We start from the raw sequence: 20,607 nt of genomic DNA, 5'->3' as shown, positions 1-20,607 counted from the left end.
TACTGTATAGTTCCCATTGATATTCAATACCCCATTAACATATTTGGAGCTGATAGAGAGAAAATGTGGAAGCACAGAGAATAAAAAAAAGTTACTCTAAAAAGTTTTAGAGTTTAGCTTTTCAGAGTTTTATGTTAGGAAAATAATAGGAGTTTTAGATTCAACATGCGATTTTCAAAGCAATTGGTAAAAAAAATCCTCAAGAAATATTCTCAAAAGGTCCTTCAGGTTATGTTTTTGAAGAGATTGTTCTGGAACAGCACCAATGCTCAGGTTTTAAGTAAAAAAGAAATTTAGAATATATTATATTATCCTCTTCACACAATGGACGGATGATCCTAGATTTTATTATTGTTTTGGACATTTTATGAATGCAAGTCTCTAGACATACTGTATACAAGACATCTTGTCAAAATGGTTCATTTATGGCATACTGTTTTAATGTAGTCATTATCTAAAAAAACTTCTTGTGAAAAATAAATTATTTATTTTTCTATTGTCACAAATGCATTTTATTTATTCATTTATTTGTTTTAATTAATTTATTTTAAGGTCTAGCTTGCATTCATTTATTTATTCATTTTTTATTTATTTATTTTAGGGTCTACATTGCATTTATTTATTTATTTATTTTAAGGTCTAATTTGCTTTTTATTTTTTAATTTTTTTATTTTAAGGTCTACGTTGCATTTATTTATTTATTTATCTATTTTAAGGTCTACATTGCATTTATTTATTTATTTATTTATTTATTTTAAGGTCTACATTGCATTTTATTTATTTATTTTTTATTTATTTATTTTAAGGTCTACGTTGCATTTATTTATTTATTTATTTATTTATTTTAAGGTCTACAGTGCATGTATTTATTTAATTATTTATTTATTTGTTTATTTTATGGTTTACATTGCTATTATTTATTTATTTTAAGGTTAACATTACTTTTAATTATTTATTTATTCATTTTGTTGTTGTTATATCAAAAATTTTCTGTTGCTTTATTATTATTTTAAGATTATTTTTGTAAGTTAATATTTTTAGATATATGCCGTCAGCCAATGAAATCCAGTCAGCAATAGACCACTGTCTGAGCTGGTGTATTTGCATACAGTGATCTGATTGGCTGACGCTTCCGTTGGTGCTTGAAAAGTTGAGCTAGTCCTAACTTCTGCAGCGAGCAACGCTTCTGAAGCGGTGCCGACGGATCCACAATGCAGTTCGGCAATGCCTGACATCACCCATTCAAAGTGAATGGGAAGCGTTGACGCTGACGCCCCGTTTGAATAGGGCGTTAGTGCCCCCATCAGTGCCGATATACAGCCATATCATACTGCTACTCGTGTGATATTGTGTTTATACAACAGTTTGACGGCATAATTGTGTATATAAAAACAAAACTAAACATGGAGAGTCTCAAAAACCCTTTTGTATGAGGAACTACTTTCTTCCGTGTTGGATTCAAATCATAAGCTGACAGTTAAACAGCTGAGCAAGCATCTTTTAAACTTTAGATCTGTTGTGTCTGCTTTTTGCTGGCTGTATGTGGGCGGAGTCATACACAAAGGGTAATGAGGCTTTACAGGTACTGATATTACTTAAATACATCACGGCTATCAGCCAATCAGATTCGAGAACCAGACAGAACTGTTGTATATATATATATATATATATATATATATATATATATATATATATATATATATATATATATATATATATATATATGTGTGTGTGTGTGTGTGTGTGTGTGTGTGTGTTTATTTACATTTTAGTGGGAGTCTGCTGTAAAAATGTATAATACACATTACATTTTGCTTAAAAAAAGTACAATTAAATAGGATGCAGTTTACTTTGTGAAAAAGTGTCATCATAAATGTCTAAATTGCACTTTTATTCTTTTAAACCTTTAAACACACATTTTCATATTTTGTGTTGCTTATATAACGATTCTCCTATTGTTTTTTTTGTTCCTCTCCATCTGTTTGTTTTCTTCAGTCGTCAACTGCACTGATCCCGGAATACCAGCCAACTCAATCAGGAAGAGCAAAATTGAGTACGGAAACTTCACTTTCGGGACCGTGGTGTCCTATGACTGCAATCCAGGCTATTACCTCTTCGGGTCATCGGTTCTGACCTGCCAGCCGGTGGGCTACTGGGACAAGCCATTACCAGAATGCCTGGGTACGTCCGCTCCCATCACTTTATTTCTCATTATTTGGCCTCTTTATCATCCACAATCTTTGAACTCTTGCCGTCTGCGAGGCGACAGAATGTGTCACGGGTTCGCCAACATGCAGTCAAGTGCAGCGCCGGGTTCAAAGATGCTGTCTGTGTAAAAGCCTTCAGAGTTTGAGTCTGAACAGTGGACAGTGGTGAATTTAGCACACCTTTACTGTGGTTTGCCAAAGCGTAGAGTATTAAGGTCAAGAGCAAGCACACATTCATTAAAGAGATGTGTTCATTTGCCTGTGAGATAGTAATTGCCTCCTGCTCTCACTTTCCATCTCTGTCCCGGTAATTGCTTCAAACCTGAATTTGACCAATTCTCGTCGAGCTGTTTGCACCGGGAAAGAAAGCCACCGTCCTGCTAGCTGTCTATTAGTCTTGTTTTTTCCTCTCAAGTGTACACAAGATAATTCTGCACTTTACTTTGGTGCGACAGAGAGGATACTTGCTGCTCTTAGACTGGGAATTTTAATAAGCACCTCTTTCAGCCTGATGAATATTATGAAAATGTTAACCTCCTTGGGTGTTGCTCAGGTGCATTTCCAATTCAAAAGAAAGCAGACATCAAAAAAACAGGCCTGAAAAGAAGCTTAGCTAAATTTAATTTAAAAAAAAGCTTGTGTGTTTTTTGAGTGTCGCATAAGAGATGAATAATTGCTGTTGAGGTGTGCACACAGATACACACTTCACACATCTGAAAGGAATGGATCACAGGGAAATCTTCGCTCTTGTGTTTGTGTACTCGTAATAAATCCAGGCTCTAGACTCCCCCAGACGTTGGGAATCATTCGCTAATTATTGCACACATCATTAGAGTAAAAGATAAAGCACATCAAGGTCACTGATTCGAGTCCTGGCTGATCTTTGGGGAGTTTGTATGTTCTCACAGTCCAAAGACATACGCTATAGGTGAATTGAATAAACTAAATTGTCTACAGTGTATGAGTGTGTGTGTGTGTGTGAATGTGAGAGTGTGTATAAGTGTTTCCCAGTCCTAGGTAGATGAGCAGCATAAATGTGAAGGGCATCCACTGCATAAAACATATGCTGGAATAGTTGGCGGTTCAATCCGCTGTGGTGACCTCTTAATAGAAATTAAGCCGAATGAAAATTAATGAATAAATGAATGAATAAAGCACATCAAGGAGCCTTTTGTCAAAAAATAAAGCCTGAAAGGCTTATCAGCAGCCCAAAGCAAAGCGTAACACTGTTGGATAAGACTAAAGGGCTTTATTGTGTGAAAACAAACATCTGTATGTACTTTATTCCACTTTTTTCATGGTTCCTTGACACGAAACATATTAATTAGACGCACAATATTGTTTTGGGCCATAAAAATGTATTAATACTTGAATTAAACGCAAGCTGACACTAACCTGTGCATCATAAGATGCTGTCAAACAGTCAAAATGCAAAGCTGACAGAAAAAAAAACCAGGCACATGTGTACACTAACTGGCAAAAGTCTTGTCATTGATCCCAGTTGTTGGAGTAACAAAAAGTAACTTGACTTTTTCTAACAAACAACTTTTTCTAGTTGATTATTTGGCTAAGTGGCAAAAGGATTTTTCCGATAAATCATCTGTTGAACTGCATCCCAATCATCACAAATACTGCAGAAGACATATTTTAAGCCGGATAGACCCAAGATTCTCAGAGAAATCAGTCAAGTTTGGTGAAGGAAAAATCATGGTTTGGGGTTACATTCTGTATGGAGGCGTGCGAGAGATCTGCAGAGTGGATAGCAACATCAACAGCCTGAGGTATCAAGACATTTGTGCTGCTCATTACATTACAAACCACAAGAGAGGGCAAATTCTTCAGCAGGATAGCTCTCTTACTCATACTCCAGCCTCCACGTCAAAGTTCCCGAAAGCAAAGAAGGTCAACGTGCTCCAGGATTGGCCAGGCCAGTCACCAGACATAAACATTATTGAGCATGTCTGGGGTAAGATGAAGGAGGAGGCATTAAAGATGAATCCAAAGAATCTTGATGAACTCTGGGAGTCCTGCAAAAATGCTTTCTTTGCCATTCCAGATGACTTTATTAATAAGTATTTGAGTCATTTCAGAGATGTATGGATGCAGTCCTTATGTTCCAAACTATTGAATAATGCACATGTGAGGTGGTGATGACCATCCAATCAGAAGCTAGCATATCACCCTAAGGAACCAATGGCAGAAACATGAGTCCAAGGTGTCATGAAAAACAAGGCTAGAATTAAACTGAAAACAATACAAAAACCACCAAGCACTCAGACTTGCCCCATAGTGTTCCCTTTTATTAACTGTGTCTTCCAGTACAGTACAGTACAGACTACTTTCAAATACTGTAAAATTGATGTAAATGATGTATGATGGACAATTATTCAACACACACACACACACACTCAAACTGCCTAAATAAGTTTGTTGTTGCCCTAAAATATCCTGGTCCTCATAAAAAAATGTAATAAAATAAATGAGGCATATTTTAATGTGGCAACACAGTGGTTAGCACTGTTGCCTCAGCAAGAAGGTTGCTGGTTCGAGCCTCGACTGCGTCAGTTGGCATTTCTGTGTGGAGTTTGCATGTTCTCCCTGATTTGGTGTTGGTTTCCTCGTGCTCCGGTTTCCCCCACAGGTGAATTGAATAAGCTAAATTGGCCGTAGTGTATGAGTGTGAATGAGTGTGTATGGGTATTTCCCAGTACTGGGTTGCAGCTGAATAGTGCATCCGCTCTATAAACATATGCTGGATAAGTTGGCAGTTCCTTCTGCTGTGGCAACCCAAAAAATAGAGGGACTGAGCCGAAGGAAAATGAATGAATGAATGTTTGAATGTTGCTCACAGCATGCAAACCCAGTGCTATTCGTCTTATTTAGAGATGGAGGGGTTACTCAAAGGCAGTGTTTGAAAGTGTCTAAATTTAGATATGTGTTCCATGCAATCTTGCAAATGTTGCATTGTACAGTGTCCTCTTTCACTTTGCTAAAATTCACCCACGCAGCACTTGTTTCTGGTGACATCTTCAGAAAGGGTTACAGACCGACCCACACAGAATCTGTGCCTGCAGACCTTCACTGTAACATCTCCACATTTGCAAAGATCTAGGAACGCCAATCATTCGGAGTCAAGTGGGGTCAGCTTTTATTGTCGTGTTATTCAGAATTTCCATTAAAAAGCAGATATGATTATGTCAGATATATTATTATTATATGTCTGATGAGAGGCAGCAGAGTGGCGCAGTGGGTAGCACAATCGGCTCACAGCAAGAAGGTTGCTGGTTCGAACTCCGACTGGGTCATCAGTAACAAAGTGTAAACAGTCTCTGGGTTTTTTCGTGTAAAGTATCTTCTTGGGCACTTTTAATGCTTCCAAACAGTTTGCTGCATGTCTTAAGGTGGTTCAGTATGTGTGATTTTGCTAGGACAGGATTTTTTTCAATCCTCAGAGACAAAAGCAGTGACTGGAAGTTAAGTAAAAGCACCAATGCTGCTCTAAAAATGTATTCAAGAGAAAGTAAAAAGACACGTTTTATTACAATTCCTGAGAAAAGCTACTTAATTACAGTAATTTGGGTATTTGTAATTTGTACCTTTGTACAGCACAAGGACGGGACTTGATTTGTCTTGTTGACATGAGAATGTGAACTTGGTGATGACATGACAACAATCATCCAATCAGAATGTGGCATATTAGCCAAAATAACCAATAAAACAAGAAGCATGAAGTAAAAGTACATGAGGAGTGCCTAAAATGATAGACATTAAAACAAGAGACATGGTGCGTAGACCTATCTGTTTAATTATCATGTCATTTATTTATTTTTTTCTTCTGCAGAGGTGGACTGTGGTCACCCTGGTTCTCCTCCTCATGCGGTTGTAACAGGAGACAAATTCACCTTCGGTTCAACAGTTCACTACAGGTGTTTAGAAGACAGAGTTTTGATTGGTGAATCCACCCGAGCCTGCCAACTGAACGGCCAGTGGGGTGGCTCGCAACCTCATTGCTCAGGTAAGATGCATCAAATGTTAAAGGTCCCATGACGTACTTCAAATGTGCATTTTTATTCGATGTATATTGTGGAAAATAGTACCTCTTTCCCTCATTGAAAAACAACTTTATCAGTGAGACCGGTTGAGATCAAGTGCATCAAATGAAAAGCAAATGAGAAGTGTCTTGAAGGGGGCGGGGCATGTCAGATACTACAGAGCATTTGATTGGTCAGAAGATTGGATAAGAAACTGAAGTATGAAGGGATGTCTAAAAAATTGTTAGCCATAACATCAATGCCATGCGAAGTCTAAGATTAGCAAGATTTTTATTTTAAATACACATACACACACATACATGTGCACACAGAGAGGAAAGGTTGTGTTGTCAAGCCACCTACCTATATAAAGCACACTCAGAATTGCATGATGTTTTCCCAGAAACATAGAGTGTTTAAAAGAAAGGGTCTGGTGCATATGGAGAGGAAAAGAGTGTGTATCCTATAGTATATCAATAATATGCTATTTTAATTCTCTTCAAAATTGTTTCTTTAGTCTAATTACAGCTTATATTTTAGCTGCCCTTTAATTTATAAGAGTGTGGCTAAACTCAACCTACACAGAAGTACAATGCCTACTTCTGTTACTGCCATTTTTGCACCGCCCTTCATTGTACATAAATAATGACGCAAATGCAGGTCTACAAAGAAACTGAAAGTGAATTACTAAAGACAAGAAGACTTTTGAGAAAAAAGACCGTCTTTCTCATGAGTAAGAACTTCATTTTTAAATAACTTTTTAAATGCATCAGTAAGAACTTGGTCCTTTGCTCACTTAATTCTGCCTCGGATTCGTTTGCAAACAAAGCAGAATTTGAATCTGGAATTTAAATATGATTGATAACAAGATGATGCCGTTGAATATATGAGATTTTTTTTTATCACAATTACCAATAGTGGTTGGTTTGTTGGTTTATTGGTTGATTAGTTGATTGGTTGAATCATTGGTTGGTTGGTTAATTAGATGGTTGGCTGATTGGTTGGTTGTTTGGTTGAAAAAAAGAATTGGTTGGTTGATTGGTTAATTGATCAATTAATTGGTTGGTTGTTTTGATTGAATAGTTGGTTGGTTGGTTGGTTGGTTGGTTGGTTGGTTGGTTGGTTGGTCGGTTGGTTGTTTGATTGGTTGGTTGAAAAAAATAGTTGGTTGTTTGGTTGGATAATTGATTGGTTGAGTGATTGATTCGTTAGTTGGTTGGCTGGGGTTGATTGTTTGGTTTGTTGGTTGGTTGATTGATTAGAAAAAAATGGTTGGTTGGTTGGTTGGTTGGTTGGTTGGTTGGTTATTTGGAAAACATGTTTGTTGGTTGTGAAGTTAATTAGTTGCTGGGTTCATTGATTATTGGTTGGTTGGTTGGTTGGTCGGTTTGTTGGGAAAAAAATGGTTGATTAGTTAGGTGGTTGGTTGGTTGGTTGATTATTTAATTAGTTTGTAGATTGATTGATTGATTGATTGATTGGTTGGTTGGTTGGTTGGTTGGTTGGTTAGTTGGCTGGCTGGCTGGTTGGTTGGTTGGTTGGTTGGTTGGTTGGTTGGTTGGTTGGTTGGTTGGTTGGTTGGTCGGTTGGTTGGTTGGTTTGTTGGGAAAAAATGGTTGATTAGTTGGGTGGTTGGTTGGTTGGTTGATTATTTAATTAGTTTGTGGGTTGGTTGGTTGGTTGGTTGGTTGGTTGGTTGGTTGGTTGGTTGGTTGGTTGGTTGGTTGGTTGGATGGTTGATTGTTTGGTTGGTTGATTATTTGGTTGGTGGGTTTGTTGGCTAATTGGTTGGTTTGTTGATTGATTGATAAATTAATTGATAGATTGATTGAACTAGATAGATTAAAGTATGATATTTGGCTTTAAAGCCTAGCACAGATACATCTAATAAGGTACAGAAATACATAAGTTACCGTCATGTAAAGTATATTCCTGTGGAATGAAAAGAAAGAGAATCTCTCCCTGAAAGAGAGAGATCATACTTTTTTTTTCCGCAGTAACTTTCTTCACAGAACTGCCCAAACATCACTTTATGGGCTAAAAAAAAAGCAGATTTTAAATGACATCAAAATTTTCTCTGTTTTCTTTTTTTCTTATGGTAAAATCACAGTAAAGCACGACCCCTGGTGGCTTATAACTTTAGTCAGATAACGTGTAATTCCTTTGTGTCTGCTTGTTCAGGCCTTGATTCATGTTTGAAAGCGAAATCATACATTTGAATGAGCACATTGTTGAGTGGAGCTCATCTTTGTCTTGGTTCTTATTTCCTGTCATTATGTGTCAGCCTAAAACAAGTTAATTAAGCTGAGCTGAATAATGACTTCTGTCACTGCGTGACACACTACTCCATTTCTTCTTACTGACAAGCTGTCGGTTTGATTCCAGCTAACATGCACAGATTTATCTATTTAAGGAACAGTTCATCTGTTAATGAAACGTCGTCATTATTTGCCATCAGACCTGTGCGAGTTTTTCTTTAAGCTTCACAACCAGACCAGAAAAACTGTACATCAAGTCTTCTAAGGTCATACGAGAGTTGATGCATCTGCACATGCTGAAATGAAATAAGCATGTGCTAATGAGATTAAAAAGGAAGATTTGTATCTCACACAATGCTGTTGTACAAACCTAGAAGATTTTAAAAGTATAGTTTATGGATTTATAGGGATATTTTGGTAACTTAATAATAATATTGTATTAGTTATTGTTAATGTTATTATTACTAATGTGAACAATACATATATTACGGTATTTATTTATTATAATATTAGTATATGTATTATAGTGGATTAGTTCATTGGAATAAAGTGAATTGTTGATTTGATAACAGCGCATGGAATGGATTTTAATAATGCGTTAGTAAATGTTGAGCTAATAAATGCTGTACAAGGTCTTGTTCATTCTTAGATTACATTAGTAAATACATTAACAACCATTACCTAATGAAACATTATTTTAAAGTGGCCATTAAATTTAGATTTAGAATTTAATTGAATGCTTCACTCAGAAGTTGTATGTAATCCAAAATAAACTAGTCTGAAATTGTTGGTAAACTCCTCAGTAATTCACACATAAATGGCTTGTATCATTGAACTAAACATGTAAATGTAGAGTAGAAATGCTGGAAAATTTTACCTTGCATCATAATATCAAAATCAAATCTAATGATTTGAAATTGTGATACGGTTTTACAATTGATTGATTGATTGATTGATTGGTTGATTGATTGATTGATTGATTGATTGATTGATTGATTGATTGATTGATTGATTGATTGATTGATTGATTGATTGATTGATTGATTGATTGATTGATTGATTGATTGATTGATTGATTGATTGTTTGATTGATTGATTGAACTAGACAAATTAAAGTAGGATATTTGGCTTAAAGCTTAACACACATATATCTAATACATCTGTGATAATAATTCATAATAATTCAGTTTTTGGTTTATTTTTTTGTGAGAAATGTATAAATAATAATAAATAAATACATATTTTTATAGTTCCTCATTCTCATCAGGGCTGCATTTAAGGAAAAATACAGTAATGTTTTCATTAAAATGAAAGATTGATCATCTTAATGCTAATAAAATTAATAATAATAAGCAGGAAAAATCTGCATATGATAATGATTTCTGAACACTGACATAAAAGACTCTAAATTCACACTAAATTCAGTTTTGCATCTCACACATTAATTTAGTCACATTTTAATTTTAATGGTCCGTTTGTTGAATTAAGTTGCATTGCATCTACATGGGGCAAGGCAGTGGCGCTGTAGGTAGTGCTGTCGCCTCACAGCAAGAAGGTCGCTGGGTCGCTGGTTCGAGCCTCGGCTCAGTTGGCGTTTCTGTGTGGAGTTTGCATGTTCTCCCTGCCTTCCCGTGGGTTTCCCCTGGGTGCTCCGGTTTCCCCCACAGTCCAAAGACATGCGGTACAGGTGAATTGGGTAGGCTAAATTGTCCGTAGTGTATGGGTGCGTGTGTAAATGTGTGTGTGGATGTTTCCTAGAAACCCCGGTTGCGGCTGGAAGGGCATCCGCTGCATGAAAAAAAAACTTGCTGGATAAGTTGGCGGTTCATAACACGGAATTAATAAAGGGACTAAGCCGACAAGAAAATGAATGTATGAATGAATGCGACTGTTAGGTCGGGGTTGGGGTCATCGTAAGTTGACATGTATTTGCAAAAATCTTTATAGTCAGTGAAATGTCTGTTGAAGGAGCAGTATCAACAGATATTAAGCAGACAGTCTACTGATACTCAAAGTAAAGTGTTTCCATTATTCTTTATTACCCTTTATTAGCTAAGATTTATTAACCTAAAGAGTTTGCGTCACGATGGCACAGTGAGTAGCACGATCGCCTCACAGCAAGAAGTTCACTGGTCGAGCCCTGGCTGGGCCAGTTGGCATTCTCTGTGGAGTTTGCATGTTCTCCCAGTGTTCGCGTGGGTTTCTTCCAGGTGCTTCAGTTTCCCCCACAGTCCAAAGACATGCGCTTTAGGTTAATTGGGTAGGCTAAATTGTCCGTATAGTGTATGTATGTGAAAGAGTGTGTATTGGTGTTTCCCAGTATTTGGTTGCGGCCTGAATGGCATCCACTGCATAAAAACATATGCTGGATAAGTTGGTGGTTTATTCCGCTGTGGCAACCCCTGATTAACAAGGAGACTAAGCCGAAAAGAAAATGAATCAATGATTGAAGTAAAAGATTTATTCATTTTAAACACCAATTTAAACACACTTCTTTTGCTTTCATTAAATTATTCAATTTTATTTTATAATATGTAAATGTATTTTATTTTACTAATTTTATATATAAAAATATTTCAAATTATAGAGAGAGGGATGGGATTGGGAAAAGTCAACGAGCTGGAACTCGAACTCGGGACACCTGAAATTCAGTTTTTTTTTTTTTTTTTTTTTTTTAAGATTTGTTATTTGGCATTTTTTATGATCAAAAAGGCAACAACTTAAAAGTTCCAAAAAATATCAATTTATTAAATTAAAAAGGCTCACACAAAAAGCACGTTTCAAGCACCCCGGCTTTTTACCAGTGAAAAATGCGTTTGTGCATTTTTTTTCTATATTGTTTGTCATTTTTGGCTTTATTTGAAAGAAAAGTATATTGACAGGAAGTGGAGTGGTGGAGAGAAAGAGGGCTAGGATCGAGAAAAGACCACAAGTCAGGACTCGAACTCGGGAGACCCGAAACACTATTTTGTTTTTGTTTTTTGTTTTTCTTTTGGCGTGTTTGCCTTTATTAAATTCATTTTCTTTTAAAAGAAAAATATTTAACATTTGATCTATTTTACTATAATATTACAGTGTTTACTTTATTTTAATTAAACAAATCACACCTTAGTAAGCTCAAAGATTTAATTGAGAAATATTGCATATCTAATTTTAGGATGTGTTTCTTTTTGTTGGTAGAAAATGCAGCAATGTACATTTAAACTGTGCTTTCCAGAAGTCTCTGTAGAGATCACACACACACACACACACACACACACACACACACACATTCATCTTCATGTGCATTGGTATGCAGCGCTGCATCTGCTTCATGCACTGACCCAAAAACAGCAGGAGGTTTCCTCGTTTTCTGAATTCATCTAGTTTCCCTCGCTGTCTGATTTTGTCTTTTTGACTGATCTCAATAGGCTACTACATCACTACTGTATGCTATGTAACTGCTGCATGAGTCTGTAACTTGTGACGTGAATTAACACTGGCATATAAATGGAAGTAGAGAAAGACATGTATGCATTTTATTTAAATACATTTTTCAAATTTGCATACTGACGTATAATCAATCCTCATGATTTATTTACTCAGGAGCTTGCATTGGTCAACATATACATCAAACTACACTTGCACAGTCACTGCATGCATACATGAGCATCAGCAGATCCATGGTGCATCGTGAGTGAGTTCACTCCAAGGAATAATGTAAAAATATTTTTTTATTTACCCCTTTTATAAGATGTAAGATATGTCTTTGGTGTGTCCAGAATGTGTCTGTAAAGTTTAATCTCAAAATACCAGTCAGATTATTCATTATACAAGGCAGAACAAGCCTATTTTGGTGTCTGACTACAGTATAGCTGTTTTTGTAGCCTGTGCCTTTAAATGCACATGAGCTGGTTCTCTCTGCCCACCATTCAGTCTGCTTTTCATGCGTTACGTCAGATAAACAGCAGTCAGTGACAGAGACAGACACGGATGAAGCAGAAATCCAGCTCATTAATCAAGAACATCAAGTAATTTGTAATTAATGTATTTGTTGTGGAGTTTAGTCAAGCCTTTCTGATACGATGAGTCTCACACAAATCCTGTTACAAAGTTTGCTGTACACAAATACACACACACACATACAGTAGGAAAAAATAAGTATTGAAAATGTCACCATTTTTCTCAGAAAACATATTTTTAAAGGTGTCATTTACTTGTAAATTTCCCTAGATGTTGGTAGCAACCAAAGAAATCCATATATGCAAAGCAAACAAATCTTATTAGTTTACAAATTAAGTTATGGTTAATACAATGAAATGACACAGGAAAAAAGTATTGAACACAAGGAAAGAGACGTGTAGAAAGGTAGTAAAAGCTTAGACAGCAGCTGAAATCTCTTAGTAGTTCTTCAGCAATCCTCTGCCCTTCGCCATTGTAAATTAATATTAGCTGCTTCTGTCCAACATCTACATTAGCAGGATGATGAAGATGAAACCAGGGTGGACATTTCAGCAGGACAATGATTTAAAAACACAGCCAAGGAGACTCTCAAAAGCTTTCAGAGAAAGAAAGTCAAGCTGTAGAATGGCCCAGCCAATCACCTGACTTAAATCCAATAGACAATACAAAATAAAGATCAGATTTGATAGACGAGACCCACAGAACCATCAAGATTTTTACCCTTTGTTGAAGTCTCTGTGAAAAACTCACACCTGTTCAGTGCAGATGGAGAATAACTCAAAGCATACTGCAAAAGCAACCAAAAAGTTTTTGAAGGGAAAGAAATGGAATGTTATGCAATGGCCTAGTCAATCGTCTGATCTGAATCCGATTGAGCATGTATTTCACTTGCTGAAGACAAAACTGAAGGGAAAATGCCCCAAAAACAAGCAGGAATTGAAGACTGTAGAGCTGAAGTTGTTGTAGAGGCCTAGCAGAGCATCACTGGTGATGTCTATGCGTTCCAGACGTCTGGCTGTAAGTGACTGCAAAGGATTTGCAACCAAGTATTAAAAAGTGAAAGTTTGATTTGTAATTAGTATTCTGTCCAATAATTTTTAAACCCTTAACAAGTGGGAGGCACATATGCAAATGGTTGTAACTCCTACATCGTTCAATAAGGGCCAAGATTTCGAATAAAACTCACTTGCACAATGTTTTCTTTAGGTAAAAAAAATACGGAAAGATGACTTCACTTGCATCAGATATGTTTTCTTGCACAGCTGGATGTTGACCTCATGAAAAATATTTGTATGCAATGACCAAAACAGATTAGCTAAAGTCACAACAACCTTTTTCGATAGGCAATTTTTACCATTTATGATGCCATAGCAGTCAAAATAATACAAATGAGCTCATGTATGTTACAAATTCTGGATCCTTGTCAGTGAGGGTGGGTCTTAAGTACCACCTGAACTCCTCCTGGCTACAGGTCTGAATACTATTTTAAATTACTTAATCATTTGCATCTCTTAGACTCTTCTAATGTATGCTAACTGTATTACTCACATTTTACTCATACTGTACAGCGTGCTATGCACTTTTAATGTCTGAGGAGTTTGAGGAAAAACATCAGAGACCGAAATGAAGCATAAGTTGAATCCTCCAGGGCTTTGACAGAGAAACCTCTGAGAAACGCTTTTCCTCAGGGCTTTTTCAGTGTCTTTCTAGCGTTACTTCTTTATTCTGTGTGAACACACTCGCCACTTCTCAGGAGGTTTGATGTCAAGACTGTACCTCTGGATTTCTGGGACATTCAAAAGCAATCCTGAGTCTCTATTACTGGAAATCCTTATATGTTCGCGAGTCCATTTCCTTCCCATCTATTTTTTTTTCCACACTTATCTATTGCATTTTAAATTAGGTGTTGCACTTCTGGTTCGAGGAATTCTTTCTTTTGAAGTAACTAAGATAAATCATTTTAAATATTAAAGGACACCTATTATGCCCATTTAACAAGATGTAAAATAAGTCTCTGATGGTCCCTAGAGTGTGTATGTAAAGTTTCAGCTCAAAATAATATACAAATAATTATTTATAACTCTATGAATCTGGCCATTTTAGGCTTTGATCTTATTGTGTTATTTTGGTGACTGTTGCTTTAAATTTAAATGAGATTATGCTCCCAGCCTTCTTTTCAAAATAAAAAGTGGCAGATTTAAAATAGTAGGGGAGAGCGGGATGAAAGTAACGTGGGACGAAAGTAGCAAAGTGATTTTCTCGAAGCCCTGACAACATTTGCTTTCCGGGCTATAACAGCACATTCAGCATGCAACCCTTGATGGAGCTGCCAAATATCAGCTGATTTCAGGACCATGTCACACCGTTTGCTCAGAATTTCAGTTTTTAAGTGTAGTATTGCAGTGGGTTTTTTTCATATTGCAAGTTGTGTTTCTCTTTTCATGCATTATGATTAATCTACAGGTTATTTAGTGCAATAACACATCCTTGAGCTTGCAATCTCAAGTTTTTCAGTTTAAAAGTAAATCAGGTTTAAATGGCCTGTGAGGACGGAAGTAACTGTTATTTTTGTCCCACTGCTTATAGACATGCCTTATTTTTCACTTCCACATCAGAGTTTGATCTCATATACAACATATTGCTTCAAACTGCTAAAATGTTAACAGAAGTCACTTAGTTAAACTGTACAGTTGAATTTTCGACAAAAAAGCCAGCAGAGATTAAGGTCCCTCAATGCAATTCACAACTGTAAATAAATGGAAAACACTTGTGAATCACAAAATACGGAAACTTTAATACAGTGTAATGTTTAACATAAGTCTGTAATACTGTTTTGGAAAGACTCGATTCAATTTATTTATTTATTTATTTTTTGCTTATTTATGGTCATTTCTGGTTCTCATTCTAAATATTTTTTCTTTGATATTTAAGGAAAGGCAAGTTTAATTACATAGCACATTTCATACATGATGGTAATTCAAAGTGCTTTACTTGAAGAGCCATGACACCCCCCACTTTCGAAGCATGATTTTATAGTTTACAAAGTTAAAATGCAAAGAAATAAACAGTAATTAAACCCCTGCTACATTTGTCTTTTGTAATTTCATATACACACAACCACAATTTATATCATTATAAAGATATTGGTGTTCATATAAACACTATGAATGAGGACTTTTCCCTCAATACCCGGGTCTGAATGCAAATTTAGTGCAGCAGGTCTCTTGCCCTCTCTATTTTAACCGTTAGCCCTGCTCATAATCTGGAGGATTTAGGCAAACACAGCAGCACGGCGATGTGTCTAGATGTGAACGAACTCCTGATAAAAGACAACTTCCGCCATTCTCTGGTTCTTGTACTGCTCTCCCGACAAAAATGCTTGCTGCACACAAACAGCTTTGCTGCATCGGCCCTGACAGCATCGCGGGGACAAACATGCAACAAACCCCAAGGGTCATGGAAACAAACACATACGACCCTTCATGAACAGCTAAATACTGTGTGTTGTGGGTCCGTGGACGCGATCTCATTCAGTCATCAACATAGGGTCTCACAGCTTGGCACTGGCAGGTCTGTGTTTTGCCCTCCGAAAGCACGTGCAGTCATGAATAATTAAGAAGCCGGCTCTTCTCATAGTATAAGAAAACTCCGCTTTGAATAATAATAAGAACTCGATGCGTCATCTTTGGACTTACAGTTTTGCGGTACGTCACCGATTTTGATCCGTCCCAAAAATCATTTTAAACCCGGAAGCTGAAATTAGCTGACAAAAGCTCCAAATTATCCAGTTTTTCCCACAATTAAAGCTAACAGGTGCTAACATTGTCTTAACTGATGCTCAACACACACACAAACCTGTTAAAATCTCCAAAATGTACTTGAGGGTTTTGTGAACCTTTAAACAAGAATAAAATAATATAAACAGATTAAAAACAGATTAAAATGTGTTAAAACATGTTTTAAAGAAAATAACAGAAAACAAAGACATACTACTGGTATCTGTGGGATGTAGCACAGTGCTCATTCAGTAAAGGCTCAGCTAAACAGATGTGTTTTCAGTCTTGATTTGAATGTGCCTAATGTTGGAGCACATCTGATCATTTCTGGAAGCTGATTCCAGCAGCAGGGGGCGTAGTAGCTGAAGACTGATTCACCCTGCTTTGACTGAACTTTTGGAATTTCTAATTTACTTGATCCTAATGATCTGAGGCATCTGTTATGTTTGTTTTCAGTTAGCATATCTGTCATGTATGGCGGTCATTCAGTGATTTAAAGACAAAGTGATAATACTTTAAAAGCTATTCTGAATGTAAATGGGAGCCAGTGTAAAAACCTGAGGACAGGTGTGATGTGCTCTGATTTTCTGGTTCTGGTTAGAATCCTGGATCAGCTGGAACTGTCTGACTGTCTTTTTGGGAAGGCCAGTGAGGAGTCCATTACAGTAATCCGCTCTGCTGGTGATAAAAGCATGAACAAGTTTCTTTAAGTCCTCACCGGAAGCAAAGCATCCGATTCTTGCAATGTTTTGATGTTATGGTATGGTGGTTTAGTTACTGCTTTGACATGACTACTGAAACTTAAATCTAACTCCAGAGTCACACCAAGATTCTTAACCTTATTTTTTTAACTATATTTAATGAATGACCTGTAAGTAAAATAATGACACCTCATTGCAGGTTTTTGTTTAAACGCTTATTTAATTGTTTATAGTTTAGTTAAAGTTACTCTTATAACTCATGCAAAGCATCATAGGGTGAATAAAAGGTGTCTTCACTTTAAAGCAGCTGCTTGTTTTTGTTTAAGATAAGAAAACCCCACATCCCCCAGAGCGCCTGCTTTTACTTTTGCTGTTTTTTGCTTCACATTACTAGCCAAAACCCCCCGAATTTTTTCACAAAAGCCAATTCTAGCAGCGCGATGTTCTAAAATATGGATGGAAAACAAAATCAATAGCATTCTGCGCTGCCAGGTGAATCAGAGTTTCTTATATAACGAACTTTGCAGCCTTATTATACCCCGTTAAGCTACTGGTGGGCGGGTTGTGACTGGAATTCACACCTCACCTCTGAGCCAATTAATAGCAGCTATAACTGTTGCATAGTATTCAACATTTTCACCTCTGTGGAAGAATCTAATGAAGCTTATATAAGCTCAAATCCACCTCACTCAGTCCATCACCAGAAGAAAAACAAGTCGGTTTGTGACTCTCTGCTGTTTTATGGCACTTGAGGTGGGATGGATTGTGTAGGTGCAATTAAATTGATAGTATTAGTGGAGAGAGAGAGAGAAAGCAGTATTGTTAGTTGAACTACATTTGTCAGTGGCAGGTTGGTGGTATCACTATTCTTGAGAAACGTATTGATTGCTTTGTGTTTGTGGAAGACAGAGGAGAGAGAGTGAGAAAGACTAGAAGAAACATTATTACAAACCATCTGCGTGAATGCACAGTTGTGTGTTGTATTTTTTTATAACTATTAATATTAATAATAACAATTATATTGTTAATACTATTTTTTTATTTTAAGTATTTAATATTATTATTATTATTATATGTATTGTTGTTTTTTTGTTATTATTGATATTATTATTATTATTTTAAAAAAATTGGCGACGCAGTGTATAGCACGATCACCTTGGAGCAAGAAAGTCGCTGTTTTGAGCCTCGGCCGGGTTATTAGGCATTTCTTTGTGGAGTTTGCATGTTTTCCCCGTGTTCACGTGGGTTTCCTCTGGGTGCTCCGGTTTACCCCACAGTCAAAAGACATGCAGTATAGGGTGAATTAGGTAAGCTAAATTGTCCATAGTGTATGGGTGTTTCCCAGTGATGGGTTGCACCTGAAAGGACATCCGCTATGTAAAAACATATGCTGGATAAGGTGGCGGTTCATTCTGCTGTGGTGACCCCTGATTAATATGCTTGTCATACAATTCCATGCAATACATGATCAGTCTGTGGAACAGCTCATGTGTGATGAGAGCCCAGGTAGCTCTGATAGTGGCCTTCAGCTTTTCTGCATTGTTGGGTCTGGCATCTTCCTCTTCACAATACCCGCTTTTCTATGGGGTTAAGTTTATGCGAGTTTGCTGGCCAATTAAGATCGGGGATACCATGGTTATTAAACCTGGTACTGGTAGCTCTGACAATGTGTAAAGGTACCAAGTCCTGTTGTACAATAAAATCTGCATCTCCATTAGGGTTGTGTACTGTTTGGGTTTTTTACGATACCGGTGCTAAATCGATACTTTTAAAACAGTACCGGTGCCAAAATGGTGCCTGAACCGATACTTTTTAGCCACAAAAAATATATATATATATAAGTGAACATCCATTCATATTCTATTTATTTGAATTGCATTAATATATTTTGATAATTTGTTTGTTTGCATGAATGCAAGATTTGCATTATGCTATCAACATTACATTAGCTTACTATTAACCTGTGGAAAGGCTGTCATCAAAATCAGGGAACACCTTTTTTTCTGGGTTTGGGGCTTGTGAATACTTTTACATGGACATCAGTGATCTAATGATTTGCCTTAATCTGAATAAGACAATTTTATGATTCAGGTGTTTACATGAGCTGCTTTTTGAATGTTACATACACAATTTCCACTTACATGTTATAGCACACAGATCCATCAACATCATTGCGTCACCAGTCTATAAATGTTTCCTCTGCAGTTTGTGTCTGTGGTTCTTTAAGATAATCAAAAATCCCTGTTTATGTGGTAGACTCTTGATCAGAGTATTGTCTTAATCATATTAAAATCAGAGTATTGGTGTCCATGTAAATATACTCAATAAAGTGCTAGATCATGTCGCAAACTGTCAAAGACCATTCCTTACCTTTAAGCTGATTCCATGAGCCCTCACATTTCATAAGTTTGACGTGTTTCCCCCCTCACACGCAAGTTTTGTAAAGCATCTGCTGCATGTTAGTGTGTCAGAATTCTTGCGTGTAAAATAAAGCCCTACTGTAGAATGCTTAGTTTAAGCAAATTAGATGAACGCGATCATGCGTGTTAATGAAGGCAGTTGCTTGCTGCATGCGCCGTTCTGCACGCTTTGCCTTCTATAAGCTACAAAAACAAACGCCTGACATCGCTGACATCCGTATCCCTCAAAGCTGTTTAGAATTAAACATTTAGAGATGGTGTGAGACAACGCATACTTATGTGTGCCCTCGATGCCCTTGATGCTTTTTAAGGGCATCACAGAGCGGATGCAACGCTCAGTGCCACATCACGGCGGGCACATGACAGTTGATAGTATCACACACCAGACGTGCACATTTGTATCTGTGGCGCGGCAGAAATATGAACAGTCATGGCTGGGTGCCGCGGACAGCCGCTGACTTGCAAATTCTAAAATGCATGGCGCTGCGCATCGCCGTGCAGCGCTTCTGGTGTGCGACCTGCTTTACGTTCTTGTCGCAGCACCAGTGGCACTGGAATGAGGCACCGAAATTCATATGCTGATTAGGTACGGTGCATACTGGTTTCAAAGGTGGCACCGGGTTTCGGTACCCAACCCTAATCTCCATAAAGTTGGTCAGCAGCAGGAAGCATATAGTTCTCTAAAATGTCCTGATATAGAGCTGTGTTGACCTTGGACCTCAGAAAACACAATGGAGCAACACCAGAAGATGATATGGCACCCCAAACCATCACTGCCTGTGGAAACTTTATAATGGACCTCAAGCGACTTGGACTGTGTGCCTCTCCTCTCTTCCTTCAGACTCTAGGACCCTAATTTCCTAAGGAATACATTGACTCATCAGAGAACATAACTTTGGACCACTCAGCAGCAGTTCAGTCTTTAGCCCTGGCAAAATGCTTCTGACGCTGTCTGTTGTTCAACAGTGGCTTGAATGAGGTATAAAAGCACTGACTCCAGCTGCAGTCCACTCTTTGTAAGTCTCCCCCACATTTTTGAATGAGTTTTGTTTCACAATTCTCTCCAGGGTGTGGTGGTTATCCCTATTACTTGTACACTTCTTTTTTTTTTACCACATCTTGTCCTTCTCTTCACCTCTCTATTAAGCATCATGGGGTTAATGAAAAAGGTGTCTTCATTTTAAAGCATCTGTGGGTTTTTGTTTAAGAAGAGAAATACCAACATCCTTCCGAGTGCCTGCTTTTACATTTTGTTTGTTTTGTTTTTTTTTT

The 20,607-nt window shown here is 37.1% G+C and overlaps 1 protein-coding gene across 5 annotated transcripts in view; it reads left to right on the top strand.

Annotated features, from left to right (window-relative positions):
• csmd3a (CUB and Sushi multiple domains 3a) overlaps window positions 1–20,607 on the top strand; it is a 598,216-nt gene that overhangs the window by 467,715 nt on the left and 109,894 nt on the right. For all 5 annotated transcript variants that reach the window (XM_068214255.2, XM_068214256.2, XM_021467030.3 and 2 more), the window contains 2 exons: window positions 1,996–2,181; window positions 6,049–6,222. In XM_068214255.2, coding sequence (XP_068070356.1) covers window positions 1,996–2,181; window positions 6,049–6,222 — 360 coding nt within the window. The remainder of the gene's footprint in view (window positions 1–1,995; window positions 2,182–6,048; window positions 6,223–20,607) is intronic.

Source organism: Danio rerio, chromosome 16 (genome assembly GCF_049306965.1).
Source record: "Danio rerio strain Tuebingen ecotype United States chromosome 16, GRCz12tu, whole genome shotgun sequence".
Classification (NCBI taxonomy): Eukaryota; Metazoa; Chordata; class Actinopteri; order Cypriniformes; family Danionidae; genus Danio; species Danio rerio.
The sequence above is the reverse complement of the archived record's forward strand: the minus strand, read 5'-3'. Positions and strand labels throughout refer to the sequence as shown.